Source organism: Herpailurus yagouaroundi, unplaced genomic scaffold (assembly GCF_014898765.1).
Source record: "Herpailurus yagouaroundi ecotype Mexico unplaced genomic scaffold, PumYag 355, whole genome shotgun sequence".
Classification (NCBI taxonomy): Eukaryota; Metazoa; Chordata; class Mammalia; order Carnivora; family Felidae; genus Herpailurus; species Herpailurus yagouaroundi.
The window spans coordinates 2,796,682-2,817,475 of NW_024412572.1; the positions used below are offsets into that span (position 1 = coordinate 2,796,682).

The following is a 20,794-nucleotide window of genomic DNA, read 5'->3' on the forward strand; positions in this document are numbered from 1 at the left end:
CAAGCCCATGACTTGGTAGTTACCTAAGTGAAATGAGAACCTATTCTCACACCGAAACCAGTACACCAGTACTTACAATGACTTTATTCATAATCATAAGAAGGTGGAAACAGTCCAAACACCTCTCTGCTGCTGATGGGTAGGTGGACCATGGCACGTCCATACAATGAAACACCATTCAGCAATGAAAAGGAGCAGACTCCTGGGAATGCCACAGGGATGAGTCTCAGCTGCCATGTGATGAGTGAAGGAAGTCAGGCCCAAAGGCTCCATACTCTCTAGTTTACTTATACGGCATTCTGGAAAAGGCAAAAATTAAAGGGACACATGGCAGGTCATGCCAGGAGCTGGAGATCGGGGAGATGGACTCCAAAGGGACCTGGGGTTTGGGTGGGGGGGGGGGGTATTGAGTGAATTGTAATTATTCCTTGTCCTCATTGTGCTTGTGGCTACACAGCAGTGTATGTTTATCACAACTCATGGAACTGCACACTAGTGAGGGGAATTTTGCTCAATGTAAATTATACCTTAATTAAAAATGAAAATACAACTCAGGGATGATTGGCCACTTTTCAAAACTGCTCCAGAAGGATTTTGTTTACATAGTATTCTCACCTGCTACACTGTCAGTGCTCCCATTTCCAAAGGGCACTTTGTTGGTTTCAAGTGAATATTGCGGCTGAGCTGTTTGCTATTTGGAGACTTGGAAGTAGGAGCCATAACCCGGAGACAAAGACCCAAGACAGCAGAGACAAAGAAACAAACACAGAAGACAGCTAGCCTTGTATCTTAACAATGGGGACATTAGCTAAGTGCTTCCTAATCCTTTGATACCTTTGACATAACCATAAAGCTGATGAGATCTTACTTTTGTCTGCTACCACCTTATAGCTTACAAAGCTCTCATGAGGCATTCACTCCTGATCTGCACAATGCCTCTGCCACTTAGGTGGGACAAGTGTTGTCATCTCCATTGTTAAAAGAGGGTGGAGGTGCTGAGAGTTCTTACCTCTGTGTGTGGGTGCATGCCGCTTGGCCCTCGCCACAGGCTGGCTAATCAATCTAAGATGCATGGTAATTTGGTGTGATATTACTATCTTACTTATCCTCACTTTTCCTCATCAAAATCTCAAATATCACTGGTGTGAGTAAAACTAAGAATTGACACTGAAGGAGAAAAGTAAAGGAATGCTAACTGCCTCTTAATGTTGGCCTAATTTAGAATATGAACGCGTCTTGTTCCAGTCCTAATAGGAGTAAGTTTACAAGCTCCCACCTGTTCAGAATGGTCTGACCGGTAGTTAGTTACCTGTTCTCACTGTGTGATGGAAAGTCTGCTGGGCTCGGTGTCTAGAGCCTGGATTATATCATGCCATCTATGAAATATGAGTGTCACTTACTTATGTCATCTGGGAATGACTGTGCTAATCACTGAAAAGCTTCTGCCCTAACCCTCATTTCCACCCCCATTTATTGAGCCAGCTCAGCCCCGTGCTCAGTTTCAATGTGCCGTGAAGAAGACACACACCATTCCTTTTTCAAGTTGCCCACAGCCTCACTCCTCAGATAACCCTCTCTCCCAAATGGCAAGTGCTTCCTGAAGCTTTTTGGTGTGGGTGTCCCTTCTGTGTCATCTGTGAGCCTCCCAGGGCAGTGATCATATCTACTTTCTTCTGTCTTCCCACCACGCCTGGCACTAGGGTCTGCACACGGTGGGCGCCCACTTGTCTTTAGAAAGAAGTCTTTTAGGCCAGGAGGGCCCTTAGCCTACAGTACAAGCTCTCACAGGCTAGATGGCACTGTTGCTAGAGTCAAAGCAGGTGTGTTCTGAAATAAGAGGGAGGAGGGAAGAGAAAATAGAGCAGGAGGCCCTGGACCGTTCACTTGCTGAGTTTGACTCAGACACATTGCAGAGACGCAGGGGGACTCCTGCCTCACCAGCATGGAGCGCTTTGCTGTTCCAGGGCATCTTCACCAAAGTGGCTTTAGAGGGTTTTCCCCACAACCTTGGTAGTAGGCAGGACACTGCACCAATTCTAATTTTATAGAACGGCAGCTTGGAGAAATCAAGTGCCTGGGCAGAAGTTAAGTGGCAGCTAATTGGTAGAGATGTCTTACATCCATACCTTGCTGGTGTCACCCTGCCAATGCGGGCCCCCAGAATTTGTCCAAGGTGGATGACTGTGGTCAGGAGAGTGGCCTGGGTGAACTGGACCCAGTCTGAGAAGGAAAGGTGGGGTTCGCAGACAGATTGACTGCAAGGCATCAGCCCAACCTCTGCCTCAAAACGTTTGCTTTTGTGACCGGGGGGCAGAACATAGTCCTTTCGGAGGAAACAGACGATCACACGTGCAGGTTCTTTGAAGAACGGCAGTTGTGGGTAATTTGTATACTTACTAGGATCTACAGTGAATGGTTGATGTTTTATTTAAAGAATGATCTATTTGGGGATGCTGCTCTTTGGGTCGGGTTCTGTCTGTCATCTGTCCGTTGCTTTATTACATTCACGTATTTCTCTTTAAAATGAAACAAAGTAAATAAAACCATCCTGTGCATTAGGCAGAATGGGTGTCATGACCGTGCCCATTTTACAGATGAAGAAATAGCGGGTCAGAAATGTCAAGAGTTGTGTCTGAGATCACACAGCTGATAGCTAAAATGTCAGCTCAGTTTGAGGCAAGGATCAAATCTTGTCCTCATTTCGCCTTGGTTTTTCCAGGCTATGTAGAGATCACAGAATTAGGAGAGCTGTTGTGGCTATCAGAGACTAGGAAAACACCTATCTAGAGTAATGAATGATTAAGGATATGCAAATTGGTGCAAATTTGAAAGCAAATCGATATATCTGTTTGTGCCTCTGATTGTACTCTCCTGTTTCCACAGGATGATGAAGATAAGCTGACCTGGAAAGATCGTTTCCCAGGTTACTTGATGAACTTCGCCTCCATCTTGTTCATGGTAATTTCCTTGATGGAACACCTGCCTGTAACTTATGCATGTAGATCCTGTAGAGCAAATGCTATGGGTGGGTTATTCTAGTATGCTGTGGGGATAACGAGGACTAGTAAAGATGAAGCCACAGTCCTGTCTAAACAGGGAAGATCTTACCTGATAGCGAGACCACTACCCGCCATCTGAAGAGGGAAAGGTGATTCCCTTGGACCTGGGATGGGGGTCAGTGGCCTTCAGTGGCTACAGAAGGGGGCTCTGTCTTCCCAGCCTTGAGCCCAGGTATTTGAAATTGGAACTTCCGGGGGTGGGTTGTGATGTGGTGCCTTCCGCATTGAGACAGACCAAGACCTTGGAAGAAGTAATCCAGGTAAGATGGCTGCAGAATTGTGGCAGCCTGTTGGGGCTGTGGGCTGGCTGGCTCTCCCTGATGGTTTGTGGAAGAGAACAGAGCCTGGAAACCACAGAAGACAGCCAGCTTTGGCTCCGCGAGCCTGATTCTTCAGCCTTGCCATGTTTACTTCCCTATGTTCTCCCTTAGAGTTTGGAAGAACCTTTTCAGAAGACCCAGATGCTATGTCAGCAAAGATCAAGAATAGGTCTGTGATTCAGGCTCAAGTCAGATCAGAAAAGTGGTAGCTGGTCATTCTTGGGAGCCAGGATGTGAGTGGAGCAAGAAGACCTCAGGAAGGTGAAGCTCAGAAGGGCTCAGCTCAGGTCACTGAGACACCTGCCCCCCCTTTCTATGTACATTCCTTCTAGTGTTCAAGACTGGAACTTCCATTTTACAAAGGAGAGTTGGGTCCTTAGAGCATTTCTAAGCATTTCGAAGCATTAGTTGTGGGGTTGGGGAGGGATTGCTTATTCTGGGACTGAAATCATAATTATTTTCTGGTGACTCTGGCAACTCTGGCCCTGATCTGAGATTATTATTGCCATTATTATGGTCACTGTGATCAATGGGGACAGGAGCCATGTCTTAATCTCAGAAATTGAAAAATAGAAGGGATCCTAGGCACCATCTATTCCTGCTCCTCATTTCACAGAGCAGTACAGAGATGATGTACAGATCTTCTGAAGTACAGAGGCGATGGGTGCCTTGCCAAGACTTAGAAGTCTGCATCTGTTACCTTAACAAGAGCAAGGCATATAGAATTTATTCAAGAATATGTGGCAAGTTGCAGGGTGTTACACAGGAATGATACAAAGTTTAGTTTAGCAGTTCAGAGCCTCCCACAATATGCATATTGTCATCACCAAATTTATTCATTCATTCAAGAAATGTTTAACGGGGCAGGTGGGGGAGGCACCTGGCTGGCTCAGTTGGTGGAGTGTGCGACTCTTGATCTTGGGGTTGTGAGTTCGAGCCCCACGTTGGGTGCAGAGATTACTTAAAGTAAAATCTTTATAAAACACTATTAAAATATATTTAATGGGTGCCATCTATGTGCTTGACACTGTTCTTAGGCACTGGGGATAGAGTAGAAAATAAAATAATCCCTCCTTTAAGGAGTTTACAGATGGCAAATACATACATAAATAAGAAAATTGATAAGTAAAATAGACTTCTATCTCCAGTAGTGGTAGGTTAGGATATTAGTAGCACCCCATCTTGCTGAAAATAACAAAAAATACTGGATGAATGTATTTTTTCATTCTTCCTAAAGGCTTGGGGGGCTGATAGGTTAGTAATGAATACTAGGCGATTCCTTTGTTTTTTATTTTTTAATGTTTATTTATTTATTTATTTATTTATTTATTTATTTTGAGAGAGAGAGCGAGTGTGTGAGCAGGGGAGGGGCAGAGAGATATTGAGACACAGAATCTGAAGCAGGCTCTAGGCCCTGAGCTGTCAGCACAGAGCCCGATGCGGGGCTTGAACTTGTGAACCATGAGATCATGACCTGAACCAGTTGGACGCCTAACTGACTGAGCCAGCCAGGCACCCCAATACCAGGCTATTCCTAATATGGATCCATCTAGGGGAAACTGAGAACCAAGAAACAAATACCTGGGCATTAATACTGCTTTTACTTTGAGGACATTTTCCCATGTAGACAAACTTGGGCTTTGGTTTTGGTGGTTTTATGGGGCGAGGAGGATAGAAACCAGAGGATATGGCTCACTCAAAGTGGGGATGCTAACAAGAAGTTCTCACCAAGTTAAACTGGGAACTCCACAAGGAACCACACTCTCAGAATAAATGTGAAATAGAACTAAACCCACTCCCTCCCGACTCGTGAGACTGTAGAGAACACTGCTCTGGTTCTAAGTAGAACAGGGAGAAAAGAGGAACAAAACCTTGTCTCTGAGAAGTGGTCATGGATGATCCCCATCGTGGACTTACAGCATAGTTTGTCACTTGAGAGACCCAGGGAACCTCGGGCTGTAAACTTGGTCGAGGACAGGCAGCCCTTCCAGGTGCCTGGCAGAAGCCAACACAGATTCTCTGTAGGAAGGCATATTTACACCAGTCCTCAAAAAATCCCCCAGAAGAATTTTTCCAAGACCAAAAAGAGAACACAGTTAAAAACAATTAATTGCACAAGAGGCTGAAGCACTCTGAAAGAGAACCAGTGGGGATAGACAGAAAAGACTAAAGGTCACAGGTTAAGACAGCCAGTTTGAAAATATCTGCCAAAAATAAGAAACTATTTTAAAAATGACCTAAAGATTTGAAAAGCAGCCAATAATCTTCTAGAAATGAATATATATTGATAAATATGAATATATAATATTTAATAATGAACATATGTGATATGAATATGAACAGGAGTATGTAAATGTACATAAACATAATATTACATATGTACACCATGGATGGGATTAACAAGAAATTAGACATAGCTGAAGAGATAATTTGTGAACTACAGCACAGGTTAGAAAAAATTATCCATAATGCAGCATAGGGAGACAAAAGATTGAGAATTCAAAAGAGAAATTAATAGATTTGGAAACAGACTGAGAAAATTTAACATGGATTTAATTGCACTACTGCAAAAGGAGCAAGAATAGTAATGAACAAGATACACTAACCGATGGTCACCTAATTGGCTAATTCTGCTAACAGAATTCCAATTTGGAGATTGAAGAATCCCAGTGAGGGGCACCTGGGTGGCTCAGTCAGTTAAGTATCTGACTTCAGCTCAGGTCTTGATCTCACGGTTTGTGAGTTCGAGCCTCACATTGGGCTCTGTGCTGACAGCTCCGAGCCTGGAGCCTGCTTTGGATTCTGTGTCTCCTTCTCTCTCTGCCCCTCCCCCACTTGTGTGTGCGCGCGCGCGCGCACGTGCGCGCGCTCTCTCTCTCTCTCTCTCTCTGTCTCTCTGTCTCTCTCTCCAAAATAAATAAATAAATAAATAAATGAAGAATCCCAGTGAAATTTAAGCAGAAAAAATAAAAAGAAATCTACGTTTACATTCATCATAATGAAATCATAGAATATATAAGACACAAGAAAAATCTCAAATATGTTCAGAAACCAAGATTACCTTCAATGAAGAGACTGTCCAATTAGCCATTGATTTCACATAGCAGTTGGAAGTCAGAATATACTGACATGCTGTCTTCCTGTGCTGAAAAGAAAACACTTGATAATCCAGAATTCAATACCCAGGAGAAATACAATATAGAAGTATTAGGATAAAGATATTTATAGTGAAACAAAAACTGAGGTTTGCCACCATCTGAATCTTTCACTAAAGGTAATCCTAAGAATGTACTTCAGATGTGATCCCATATGGAGAATTATAGTTTTAAGAAGTAAAGAACAAAGTGGTAAATATGTGGGAAAGCCTATGCGTACCTTGGCTGTGAAAACAATAATGATGGTGTCTCATAGGGTTAAAAATAAAGTAGAATTGGGGTGCCTGGGTGGCTCAGTGAGTTAAGCGTCTGCCTTCAGCTCAGGTCATGATCTCATGGTTCATGAGTTCGAGCCCCACATTAGGCTCTGTGATGAAAGCTCAGAGCCTGGAGCCTGCTTCAGATTCTGTGTCTCCCTCTGTCTGCTCCTCCCCAGCTTGCACTCTGTCTTTCTGTCTTTCTGAAAGATAAATAAACATTAAAATAAAAGTAAATAAGGTAGAATTACAGTGTACACAGTAATAATAGCATATAAGTTGGGTGGCCATTAATGGAACCATAACAGTGTTAGGTCTTTTTATTTTCTCCCTGACAATTTATATGGAAGGACAAAGGCTAAGAATATACCAAATGAACACTTATTATAAAACAGTAATAAATACGATGGTGTGGCATTGTTGCCAGGATATAATTAGACCAGTGGAAAAAACAGAAAGCCAAGAATCCGAGCCATGCAAGTGGCACTGCTTATACTTGGAGAAAAGGTGAATCCAAAAGAATTTCATCATAGGATGCAAAACAGAGGGAAGTCCACGATGACTTTAAGGTTCTTATCCTGAGCAATCAAAAAAGCTGGAGTTATCCCTTACTGGGATAGGGAGGAATTCTGGAGTTGCCTTCATAATGGATATAAATTTGCAGTTCAGGGGACTCCTAATCAGATGGTTACTGGTGGTATTTACAGCCATGAAATTGTAGGAGATTACCAGGAGGCTGAGGGTCAATAGAGGAAAGTCCTAGGGTTGAGTCCCAAGACACTGCCATGTTCAAACTTGGGAGCATGAGGAGGATCCAAAAGACAAGATTAAAAGTAACAGCCAAAGGGTTGTAGGGAGTTGTGGAAACCAAGAAAGTATTGCAAGGGGAGGGCAATCAATTATGTCATATGCCAGTGATCAGTCAGGCAAGGAGAGCACGGAAAATAGAAGCTTGTCTACTGTCTGAGCGAGGAACTGGTATCATCAGCATCACTGTCAACAACAAACAGGTTACCTCACCACCACGGACAAACGAAGGCATACCTTTGTTTTATTGTGCTTTAGTGCGCTTTGCAGGTGTTACATTTTTTATAGTTGAAGGTTTGTGGCAGCCTGCTTTGAACAAATCTCTTGGCACCATTTTCCCAAAGCGTTTGTTCACTTCTGGTCTCTATGTCATAGCTTGGCAATTCTTGCATTGTTTCAAACCTTTTCATTATTATTATATTTGTTATGGTGATCTGTGATCAGTGATTACAACTGACTGAAAGCTCGGATGGTTAGCACTTTTCAGCAGGAAAATATTTGTTAATCAGAGTATCTATGATGGGTTTTTTTTAGACATAATGCTACTGCACACTTAATAGATTACAATATAGTACAAACATAACTTTTATATGTACTGGGAAACCAAACAATTCATTTGACTTTCTTCACCATAATAACTTGCTTTATCGCGGTGGTCTAGAACCAAACCCCCAACACTCTTTAGGTTTGCCAGTACTGAAAACTGGCTCAATGGTGGGTCATCTCCCCAAAGTTCTATTTTTTTTTTTTTAATTCCATGGAGACCTCCTAACTGGTGTGGAGTTTTTTCTGTGTTGTTTGGAAGTAATATATAATTATATCTTTGATCTTCCTTTTCCCAACCCCACCCGACTGACTCCACATCTCGATACAAATGGGAGATTCAATATTGGAACTGAGAACTAATTGTTGCGTCTCTCTATGCCTGGGGTCCCCCACCTGTCATCAGCCAGTGCCCAGAACTGGACTATGTGAACAGGAGCTAGGAGGAGAGTGGTAGAAATAGGGCAGGACCCCTTTAAAGATCACCCCTTTACAGTCAGGCATGCTTGGGTTGACAGAAATAAAGACCAATAGCACTCCTTCTTACTTTCAAAAGTATTATGGGTTGGACAACAAATTACGTAGTCTCATACCTATTAGATTTTTAAAAATCTTTATTTTATGCTAACTTTTCCTTATTTTTTTTCATTGAAAAAAAAAAACAACTCTGTCTTCTAAAGAAAAGGGCTTGGCACAGCCCTAGAACAAGGTGTGGAGTGGCACATAAAGGGGCAGGGTGATGTTTCTAAAAAAGTGGGGTTTGGTTGTGGAATTAGGGTAAAGCCAAAGGCACATACTGCAACACATGTGAGTACTGAACGTCCTTCTCTCCTCCACCCCCTGTGACTAAACGTTGGCAGGAGAGGTCAGGACCACGGCTCGGGGGAGGGTTTCAGGGATGCCAGTCTGCCAGATCAGCTGCGGATATTTTTCATGGGATGGTTGAGAATAAGGCAGTGCCCCGCTGCTGTGTTCCTCTTCCCCAGCTGTGACAGAGGCCAGCGTGGGACAAGGTGAATTTTCTCTTTCTTCTCCAACTCAATGTGTTGAGCTACAACAGTGTTTTTCCTTTTTGAATTAAAGGTCTTTTGTTTTCTTTTTATGTGGGAGGGGATTATCAGAAGCAGTGTCCTGGCTCTAGAGCTAGGTGCCTGAGCTTTCCTTCCATGCCCAAGGCAGTCATTTACTTCCACTTGTGTGTTGGGGACCAGCCCCCAGAAACCCTCCTCTGTCACCTGCCTTATTGTGGTGGCGTCCCAATTGTGCCCCTCCAGATTAGTCAGCCTGCTGAGGTTCGCTGGCTCAGCTGATAGAGCATGTGACTCTTGATCTTAGGATCGTGAGTTTAAACCCCATGGTGGGTATAGAGCCTACTTTAAAAAAAAAAAAAATCTGGGGCGCCTGGGTGGCGCAGTCGGTTAAGCGTCCGACTTCAGCCAGGTCACGATCTCCCGGTCCGTGAGTTCGAGCCCCGCGTCAGGCTCTGAGCTGATGGCTCGGAGCCTGGAGCCTGTTTCCGATTCTGTGTCTCCCTCTCTCTCTGCCCCTCCCCCGTTCATGCTCTGTCTCTCTCTGTCCCAAAAAATAAATAAAAAACGTTGAAATAAAAAAATTTAAAAAAAAATCATCAGCTTACTGATCTTTTTAAAATCTGGATCAAATCATGTCACTTCTCTGCTCAAAACTCTCTTAAGGCCCTGCATCTCATGAGATGTAGAAGCCAGCATCCTTGTGCCACAGGAATGGCCCTCCTCCTCTCCACACCCACCTCCTCCTTTTATTCTCCTTTGGCCACCCTCTGCCTGACAGCCCCTTCCCTCCGATTTCCCTCTTTAGGGCCTTCCTGAAATACCACCTCCTCAGCCATGCCTTTCCTAACCAGATATACTCTCTGTTTGATGCATTTTAGTAGTTTGTTGTCTGTCTTTCCCCACTAGAAGATCAGTGCCACGAGGGCAGACACTCCTGGGCAGTCTGCTCACTACTATATCCCTGACACTTAGAATGGTGACTGGCATGTAGAAGGTACTCAAGACATATTTTATGAGTGACTGAATGAGAAAGTAAGGTAATTAATCATTAATAAGTTGCCAGAGACGACCTATTACGTCAATGATAAAGTCGATAGTGTGTGTGTGTTTTAAAATTGAGCTACTATTATGTGCCCTGCCTCAGACTGGCTCTTCTCCCACTGGTTCAGCCAAGATTGCTTCTGACTTATCTGTTTCTACTTGTTGTTTTTGTTTTGGTTTTTTTTTTTTTTTTTTTTTTTTTTTTTGGTATTCTTCTCTCCAAACCTTTCTCATAGGAAACTGTCCCGAAGCTACTTCTGTGGGATTTTCTCTGACTAATCCCCCTGTGCTCTGCTCGGCACATATGAAGCTCATGAACTGAGCCCGTACTCTGTCCGCCTGCTATTAGGCTCATCCTTGTACGTGTGCAGTGGTTTTCTCCACCATGATTGTGGATGTAAGACCTGGAGCGTGGGGACCAGACCGTCTCTCCTTCCTGTCTCTCATAGCATTAAATAGGACTCCGGACTCCATAGCCTGGGTTCTGTTGCAGTTTGGCTGTGTCCACAAGTAAAGCTATGGGATCAGAACACCAAAAGCAATGGGGACCATGGTGATGTTCCCATGTTCTGGAGAGCTAGGGTGCTAGAGCCAGGGACCAGCAAATCTTTACCAAGTAGATTCTGCAGTAAGGCACCGCTGTGAAAGGGCGTGAGGCACAGAATGCAGTCCAAGACAAGTCCCCACTTTTGGCCTATTTGGGGGGAGACTGCTCGTAAACATGAAATATCCCCAGCACATATTTCCTGAATTTACTAAGCAACATCAACACTGCAGCCACAGTGGTGAAAACAGTGCTGAATTTAGTACTACTAGAGAACCTGCTTTCTAACATCAGGATAGGATGAGATTGTAGACGTGGGAGCCACAGAGCAGGGTTCACATCCTGGACAGTCAGTAAATGGCATCCACAAAAGGCATGTTTTACATGATTGTTATAAGGATAAGTGCTCAGGAAGATGTGTACTGAATAACGCAGTCGAGAGGGCACCGCCATTAGCATCCCAGCTTTGCCAGGAGCTGTCCAGACCCTGGACCGATCACATTGCTGCTTCTTGGGCCTCAGTTTCCTTATATATGAAATTAGAGGCTGGATGTGGATGACCCCTGAATGCTAATATCCTTTAACTCCCATCAGGATCCCAGAGGCTAGGGTTGTAGGCCACGCCTTGTGACCTTGAGCAAATCACTTCACTTTTCATGCCTGTTTCCTCATCTGCAAACTGGTCACAGGACTGGGCTGGTGTCCTCCAGGCTTATCTAGCTTGAGGAGTCCTGAGGAGCCTGCAGGGACACTGAAGGACAGCTTCAGACCTGGTTGCTGTAGTGGAAGGGAAAATCAGGAGCTGAGAATCTAGGATTGCACAGAACAGCACCAGAGGGCTGGGGAGGGGTGTGTTGGAGGTAGGGCCCGGGAGGACAGGAGGCTGGGACAAGTGAGTAGAGCAGTGCCTCTAGAACTTGGATAGGAGTCTTGTTCAAGTGCAGATCCTGAGCCACTGGATCTGGAGCTGTCCTGGAGATGCTGCATGTTGACCAAGCTCCTGGCCCATGCAGCAGGTCCATGGGTCACACTCTGGGTAGCAATAAAGAATTTTCTTCCTTCCCCAGTTTAGCAGCTGGGCCTCTTGGAGAAGAATAGAAGCCAATCTCCTTCCCCCTCATTCCTCCATGCCCCACCCCCAGGACCCAAAGCAAAGGATGTTTTTGCCATTGTTTTCCCCCCAGTCATTCCCCTAGAATCCTCCAGAACACTCACACACACTCACTCTTTGATGCCCTGGCCTCCCCCGCCTCATCGATACTTCCATCACTGGACTTTTGCTGCAAAAGTGATTTCGGGGGAAAAGAATCTCACACCACGTTTTCTAGGCCCTTACTGTCTGGCAGTGACAGTCCCGGAGGAACGGGAAGTGAAAATGTCTACATTGTTGGAGAGCGGTGATGTCATGTCCAGCCTTTCCTACTTACACGGTGCCCATTCCTCCGTCGTCCTGGAGGCTGGGGCTTCTGCCGCTCCCACTCCCTCTAATGAGGGTCTCCCACACGGTGTCATTCCCATGTAACCTCTTTTCCACCCTGACATACACACATGTGCGTGCGCACATGCACGCACACATGCCCTCTACCCAGAGAACGTTGCCATCCTGCCTGCCTTAGGGAGGCCTCCTTTTTCACACTGTGGCCCACAGGGCAAATGCTGATATTTGTACAACGTGCGGGGATAAACAGCTGAGGCTGCCACCAGCACACCCCCAGCTCCGGCACCCCCAGGCGCCCCCCAGAGGCCTGAAGTCGTTCATACCTTGACACATCTGGAACCCATTCCCCATTCGCCCACCGGTGTCATACACAGCTTGCAAAGCATTGCTTGAACCAGAGCGCCCCCCCCCCCCCGCCCCCCCTGCTACCCCCTCTCTCCTCCCCTCCTTTCTAGGGAGGGAACGTGTAGTCCAGGATACTTTGTATTTTCAGAGGGAATCTTTGCTGTCCCCAGCCAGCACCAACCACCCCCCTCCTGCCCCCACCATCCCCTAATCCCAGAGGAAATACTACCTGAACAGCCTTCTGTGCAGAAAGAATTCTCAGAAGACTTCACTTGACTGACGCAAATTAGTTTTGCTCTGAGCAGGTTACACACCTAGACGTTCAATCTCCTTCCTCTGCCCTGAGAGCTTATGCAGGGCACTTTCTTCCCCTGACATCCTTCTGCTTCATGGAAATGGTCCTCCCTGGCTCTGATGGAAGAGGAGAGGGCCTGGTCTGGGAGAGTGAGTTATTATTCTTAGGTTCTAGAAAGAGGAAATGGGGGGCCCTTGGAGGTCAAGCGACTGGTAAGCTTTCCTTTCAGCCTAACAGCCGGAGATTTCTGCACCAAAGGAGAAATCCGAGTCCTCTATTACAGTTGCCTGGCAGAGAAATCTTACAGTGATATTTTGTTCACCCTGAGGACCAAGAGTCTACAAATCTCATGCCTGGTTTATCTCTCTTTATTCTTCTTTGGGCAGCTTTCCCACACACACCGCATGAAGCTGACTCACCGCTTCTCAGCTCAGACACCTTCCACGGCTCCCTGTTTCCTTTCACCGAGAGCCCAGTTTACATCCCATTATTCCCCTGATCTGCTTGTTCCTCTGTACTCTCAGCCCCTTCACAGAGCATGCAGTACCTCTCAGGTATCATTCACTCTAAGAGTTCAGCTCTCCTCTGTGGTCAACTGGAAACCCCCTAATGAAAGAAATAACATCACGTGTGTTGTACGCACCTCAGCGTCCAGTGTTTTCATCCTTAGGGGTTTGTATGTGTTAGAGACCATTTGGCATTTTGTAAATGGAAGACAGTCTCCATGGACAGTGCACCCCTCCATAGAATTTGCACGAGAGTTTAGAGGGTGTGCCGCCCCCTTGTTGCCTACTGGTGGACTCCAGATTAATAGTACCTGATGTAGCGAAGAGGACTGTTGGCCGACCAAATAATAGCTGCCCAGTACTTGTCTGCTGAGCCATAACTCTCCCTGTCTCTCAAACAGATTGCCCTGACATTCTCCATCGTCTTTGGGGTCATCGTGTATCGCATAACAACTGCAGCAGCCCTGTCTCTCAACAAGGCTACACGCTCCAATGTCCGGGTGACAGTGACAGCCACAGCAGTCATCATCAACCTCGTGGTCATCCTCATCCTGGACGAGATCTATGGTGCTGTGGCCACATGGCTCACCAAAATCGGTACTGTGTCACCAAATCCCATGTCTGCCCTAGGCCCCCTTGAACGAAGTCGGCTCAACACATGCGAGGTTTTTGGTGGTGGTGACTGAAAACGAAAAAAGGAACAGGAACAAAATGCTTTGTAGAGTGCATTTTGGTTGGAGAAATGAGGAAGTACTGAAGTTATGTACTTGCAGGGCCTGCCAGGGGCCTCCCCTCAGCGAGAAATCCTCCTTAGGGCATTCTCTATCAGTAGTCTTCCAGCCCAAGTTGATTGCCTCATTGTCCCCAAAGAATCATTCATGGGACCTATTCTTTTTAGCCTAACCTAGAAGCAAGATGGGTTCAACACTTCCTGTTACAAATTACAGAGTTTTAACCTTTCCTCATTTTCCCAGGAGTGTTTACAGAGTAGAGAAAGCTCTTGATACTTGAGCCCTGGAGGGTCTCATCTATCCCCATATTGCTGAGGCCCCAGAAAATCCACACATTCCCCACACACTGAGCAGACTTCAAAGAGGCATATCAGACTTCCCAAGCTTCAAGCCAGTGAGAAAAATGCGGTGGCCTCAGTATTCAGACGTGTCATTTGAGCCACAACCTGCTGTTGCCTGAGCACCATTTTTTGGCATTTGCGCTTATTAGACTGGGGAGAGCTGAGAACTGAGACCCTTTCCTCATGGTACTTATCCTGGGTGGCCTTGGGGCATGCACCTCTTTCCCTGGTGGAATCTGGGGACTAGGGCTGTCAGCTTCTGACTATCCTTAGAAAAATTGAACTAATGATTAGATGTCTTTAATTCACTGACTAGTTAAAAGCTAAACACTTGATAGGATAACCCCCTTGTCAAGAGAGCCTTCCCTGGAGGATCAGAACATTCCAGAAAGGTTTCACTAATTCCAGTTAAAGGGATTCTTTCAGTGCCTTTCCCTGGCTTGGCCTCTACTCACGGTGGACATTGACTTTTGGTCTCCATGTGGATGTAGCCAAGGTACCATCTGGAATGGAGGTTCTGCTCTCTTTAGGCATGTGCACATTAATAAGTGTTACCCGTCCGTGTTCTTTCATAGGTTTCTGGAGAAAAGTCAGCAGAGAATGTTGCTTCAGGGTGTTTAGTGGTATGTGAGATTCTATAGAAGCACTTAGGGGGAGCATCCTGGGGGGCTTCTGAGGTATAAGGGCATCAAGTTGGATTGCTCAGGTGCAGAGGGAGGGGGAAGTGGGCAGGAGGAGAAGAGGTTCCTGGCAGAGGAAACAGAATAAGAAATCTGGCAGTGAAGGGAGAAATCAGACCCTTCAGGGTCAGAAAAGGCCCCGGGGTGGGGGGGGGGGGGCGTGCACAGGGGCTAGGCTTGTACAATGGGCACAACTTTGGTGCCAGGGGAGCTGAGGGGGCAGAGAGCTCAGCGTACGGAAGAAGGAAACACGAAGCATGTCCAGGATGCTAGGGGAGTCCAGTATGGTGGTTCTTCTAGGGTCTGCAGCATGTTCAGGGCATAGCGGAGTGAGAAACTGGGCCCAGAGCATTGACCCAGACCTGATTTTTCTGTAGAAGACCTTGAATGCCAGGCCAAGGATGCTGCTAATTTTCATAGACATGGGAAAGTGTTTGCTGGAGTTTGAAGAGTCATCTAATAAAAAGTACCTGTCTTTCAGCCCTAATCATTGAGTATGCTAAAAAGTAAGATGTAGGCAAAAGCCAAGACTTCACTTTTAAAGCTAAAATAGGCTACATGGGAGGAAACAGCTTAGCAGGAGAGCCAGATAGACTTCCTAATACAGGATTACAGACAGACATCCCTTCCAGTGGCCAGCAACGGAGGGCAGGGAAGCCAGGCAAGTCTTAGGATGTGGAGGGGCAGGGCATAGACCCTTTTCTCCCCAGAGGAAGGGCAGAGGGGGTGGACAGATGAGACATGCTGGTGTCACCCTCCAGGCTGACTAATGAGATAAGCTTCTGTCCCTCAAGAGGGTAAAGGATGAGGTGGGGGAGACAAGTTAGGGCATTACAAATAAGCACACTCCTTCCACATCGGGGAAGCATCAGGAGTGGAAAGAAACGTCCCCCATCCCCCTCAGTGGCTCTGGCCCCACACCACTGGGGGACTTTCTGAAGAATGCGACATGATTGGAGCTGTATGTTTGCGGAACTATCCTGGCAGGGACATAGGATGCCACAGAGAAGAGAGAGGCAGGAAGGCCTAATGTAAAGGAGATTAATGAGTGTGTGGGCAGGAAGTAGGGAAGAGAGGAACAGGAAATCGGCGATGGTGCAGAAATGTCTTCCTGCTGTCCATTTGCATTACTTTGTTTCACTTGTGTTCCATGGCTCTAGAGAGTGGTAGGCTAGAAGATAGAGCGTGGTCCACAGTCAGAACCTCACTGACAAGGGTTTAGTGAGCACCTCCTGTCTACAACGCAGGGCAAATTCTCTTTGCATTGGGCCATAAAACACCATCCACACTGTGAAGCTACATCCACTGTTCCTAACAGCGCTTTCTCCCTCACCCATAAAGTTCAGGCTCCCCCATGCTGTGCAACCAGTGGCTGGTAAGGAAGTCTGTGCTCTGGAAAGGAGATGAAATCCTGGCAAGTACCTTTTGTTCTTTGTGATAGCGATACTCATAAAGCGACTTTCAACTTAAAAGAGTTCTGTTATCCCATTTCATCCTCACAGAAACTGTGTGTGGTCAGCAAGGAGAGTATTATATCCTCATTTTACTAAGGCTCAAACTCAGATTGTCCCTCTGAACTGCAAATACCTTTTGCGCTCTGTCGGTGTGAGTTTCTTACTGTCTGGACCAAAGTGGTATATTGGGTCTCCATGCAGGAACCCATGTGGGCCTCGTCCTAGGTTGCTGCTCTTGTCTGCCTTGGACTGGATGTTCTCAGAAGGTCAGACAGGTGTTTTTGTATAGTGGAAGGGCCACTGAATTCGGGAGCCCAGTGGAAGGAACCTTTGAGTTCTGGGCCTGACTCCTTCTCCCTCCCATCCCCAGATACGTGGCATTGGGCAAACAGGGAGCTTTTCTGGAACCAGTTTTATTGATCTTTCCTTCATTATTTCCCTCCTTCCTGTCCACTGATCATCACCTCTGTGGGGACTGTTTTCACAGCCTAAGGACTATGCCCTTGTCTTTAGCCTCTGTCTGTGGGCCTCCTGCTTGGAAATCCCCACCCAGTCAGTCTTTTCAAACTTTCTCCTTGGGCTGGGGGAGGGGAGCACTACTCCATCCCCCCACAGACAACTTCCGTTTGCCCTTGGGTCAGATATAAACTAGCATTCAAGGCCCTTGTGTGTGGATTTCCCAGTCTTAGGGTAGACGAGATTCTGCCAGGGTGATAAATCTATCTTAAAATCTCAGGTGCATAATTCGGACTTGTTTACTTGTTCTTGCTCACGCTCCATGTCCAGTGCAGCAGGGCAGGGGCTCTGGACCCAGACTGATGGAGGCCACATGGACACCAGGGAGGCTATGAAACACACCATCTCTCACTTCTGCTCACAGCACACTGGCTGGAAGCAGCCTAATTGTGAAGCAGTGGGAAGATACTCCATGGACAGCAAGGGTCTCTGCTGCTGGCTCCAGCCAGGCTACAAAGCCTTGGAGAACAGCTCCTCGGTCTTACGTTTCCTTTTATGTCCCCCATAGTGCCTGCCTCACAGGAGATCTGTGAGTTTGCTGATGCAGTTATCTCTGTCTTCGTTTATGCATTCAAAAAATTTTTTTCCAGGGAATGCCCATAGGCTAGGCATCCTGTAAGCCACAGTGGAAGCTACCACGAGCATGTATGCATTTTTTATTTCCTACCTTCAAAAGGATTTGCAGAAACATTGAGATGAATAAGGTAAATGTGAAGTTGGCTTGATGGGACAGTCACTGAAAGATGCAACAAACCTATCAGAAGACTTAAAGTGCCCTTAATGGCAAAGAGTGTGCACACTAACCCACTCACCGAGGTGGTCGTGCACAGCAGGGGTGACCTGTGCACCTTCAGGCAGAGGTATGACTGCAGAGTCCCCCAGGCCTGCATGGAGACAAAAAGTTGTGAATAAGGCCACCTAATGGAATGAGGGTTCTGCCAGGCTTAGGGGTTTCCTGTGCCATTCTCACGCTGGCTTTAATACCCGTCTGGCTTCTTGCCTCAGATCTCCTGATTGCTGAGGAGCCTATGACTACCGCCTTGCTCACCAGGTGCAAACAGCTGGTGTAAACAACCCCAGCGAGTTCCCAAGTGTTTCCTGCAAAGGCTGGGTGGTGAAGACCGATTTCTTGGGAGCATCTCCCAACAGGCCCAGACATCAGGCCCATCTGAGGTCCCTTCTGTCCACAAATATTTGTGACAGACTCCAGAATGTGTTAAGAGTTGGCTCAGCAGTGGTAGATAAAGACACAGTAATCGCCTCCCTGGCTGCCATGGTAACAGTGGTCACAGGCTTGGGTGCAAGACACACCGTGAGCTGGTGGCTGTATGGCAATGGTGGGGCAGAGACTGAGCTGGGACCTAGGTGGTGGGATGGGGTTGCTAGGGGAAAATGAGTGAAGCTTGGGGCCTTGGTGGCCAGAGTCTGCTCTGCAAGGTGGGTAGCCTCCTTCAGCAAGCGTCAGTAATTAGTTTGTGAGGATCCCAATGAATAGGTGGGACAGTACAGTCCCCAGTGATCTGTTCATTCCTGAAGGGGTCCCAGATGATGGTTTATAGGAAAGGGTCTGGTTCCTGAGATGGGAAACAAGCAATAGCTGGGCAGGACATCAGGACCCCAGATGTCCAGGAAAATCAGACCGGGCTCAGATGTCATGGGAGGCCAGGGTATGAGGCAAGGTGACAAGGGTCACCAAGTAGACGAGCTCAAGGCATGCTTTGGTCCTAGCCTGTCCAGCTGCTATCACAGAATACCACATAGTGGGTGTCAACAGCAGAAATGTGTTTCTCATACTCTGGAGGCTGGAAGTCTGAGCTCAGGATGTCAACAGGGCTGGGGAAGGGTCCTCTCCCAGGTCCTATGGCTGTGCTTTCATATATCAGAGGCACTAGGGGCCCCTCTGGAGCCTCTTTTACAAGGGCACCCCACTCACTCCTGAGGGATCCCCCTTCATGGCCTGAGCACCTTCCAAAGGCCGCACCTTCCAAAGGCCCCACCTCTGAATACCATCACAAGGGGGATTAGGTTTCCAACATATGAATTCTGGCCGGGGGTGGGGTGCACAAGCATGCAGACCATGCTTTTTCCTTGGCACAGGGATAGACGGTGCCTTTGAGGCAGCGAGCTTCTGAACCCACACATGGGGAGCAGGATGTCCAGAGCTCCTGAAAACTGTAGGGTCTTCTCGTGACCAACATAGGCATGGGTCAGGCTCGGCCCAGATGGGGAGCATGTCCGCACTCCAGCTGTGAGAGGGGCAGGGCTGCCAGCAGGCTTCTAGCCTTAATAACCAAGATGTCAGCAGCTTGTTTTTTTATCAGGATCATTCTCGATCTCTAGCTCTTCCACCACCACCTTCTCTCCCTCTCCCTTTCAAAACTGTGTGCGCAGCGCTGGCTGTGTGTGGAGCTGTGTGGTTCACCCTTCACTCTGCGGTGAGCCTCTCCTAGTTTTGGGGTTGGGCATCTTGCAGGTGCTCAAAGGATGGTGGTGTGCCAAGTCAGAGTCTCCAAGTTGTAGGAAAATGGCTGTGTTCTTGAGTTGTTTAAATACTGATGATGCCGTGCTTCTGAGTGTTGCTGCCCCGGGGCCACTGAAGTGGGGCTAGGAAGGGAACAAAAAGAGGGATGGGGTGAAGGACTTTTGGGGGCACCTGCCATGTGCCAGGCACTGGTAGACATTGTACATACATCATCCCACAGAATCGTCACCGTAGAGCTGGGAACTGGTCATGGCTTTCATTTCACTTCTGGGAAGCCTGAAGACGCTTAGGAACTTGACCCAGGAGCATCTGGTTAGTGGCATGTGTGAGTATGTGTGTGAGTATGTGTATTAGAGCATGCCAAGCGCTGCTGTAAGCACTTTCTGTTTATCAGTATATTTAATCCTCAAAACAAGCCCCAAGGGCATCAGGACTCTTAACACTCCCATTTTAGAGTGGAGAAGACTGAGACACAGAGATAAACAGCTAATAGGCCCGAGGTCACGCGGCTGGGAGGTGGTGAGTCAGGCCTCAACTCTAAGACTGTGATGTTCTACTGTCTGGTAATATATAGCGGTCCTGGTTCCTCAGGGAACTTTAGATGTGTGGAGAAAGCCAAAGAAAGCACACCAGAGGCTCCAGAAGGTTTAAAAGGCAATGCTCCGGCCCATGTGAGTGGCAGATGGTAGGGGTCTCTGAGACGATCAGGGAGACTTGGAGGGAGCAAACTCTGAGCGCATCGTCGCCTGCCTCCTAGGTCTGCGTGCATCAGGACACCTGCGCAGGTTCACAAACTTTGGAGTCCCTCATGCTTTATTAAATTTTCTAAAAAAGCTTTTTTCTGAGGATTTGAAATGGCTCAGTCTAAAATCCAGTTCTAAGCTACCATCAGGAAAAGCCAATGTATCACTACTAAAGAGAAAAGAGGGAAGAAAGGAAAAAAAGGAGACAAAGCTTGCTACCAAAGGCTGCCAGGACATCAGAAATTCTTTAAAGAAGAACATTTTGGACATACATGGATGGATCTAATTTTCCATCAAATGTGGGCAACGTGTGTTTTCAGAGTTAGGGGGGACGTGCTGGCTTTGTTGGCTTGGAGCCCTGGGACAAGGGGAGTGGGCTTTGCTGCAGACCGAGTCTGCTCAGGAAGGTACCTCCACAGCGAGGACACGAGTGGATGCGGGTGGGTGCGTTCAGGCCAGGACCCGTGTCTTCCCGAGGACAGGGCGCGAAGCCAGCACGTCCCCCC

At 47.0% G+C, this 20,794-nt stretch overlaps 1 protein-coding gene across 5 annotated transcripts in view; it reads left to right on the top strand.

Annotated features, from left to right (window-relative positions):
* The window catches only part of ANO2 (anoctamin 2), a 339,770-nt gene that overhangs the window by 263,901 nt on the left and 55,075 nt on the right, over positions 1 to 20,794 (top strand). For all 5 annotated transcript variants that reach the window (XM_040462871.1, XM_040462873.1, XM_040462872.1 and 2 more), the window contains 2 exons: positions 2,884 to 2,958; positions 13,743 to 13,938. In XM_040462871.1, coding sequence (XP_040318805.1) covers positions 2,884 to 2,958; positions 13,743 to 13,938 — 271 coding nt within the window. The remainder of the gene's footprint in view (positions 1 to 2,883; positions 2,959 to 13,742; positions 13,939 to 20,794) is intronic.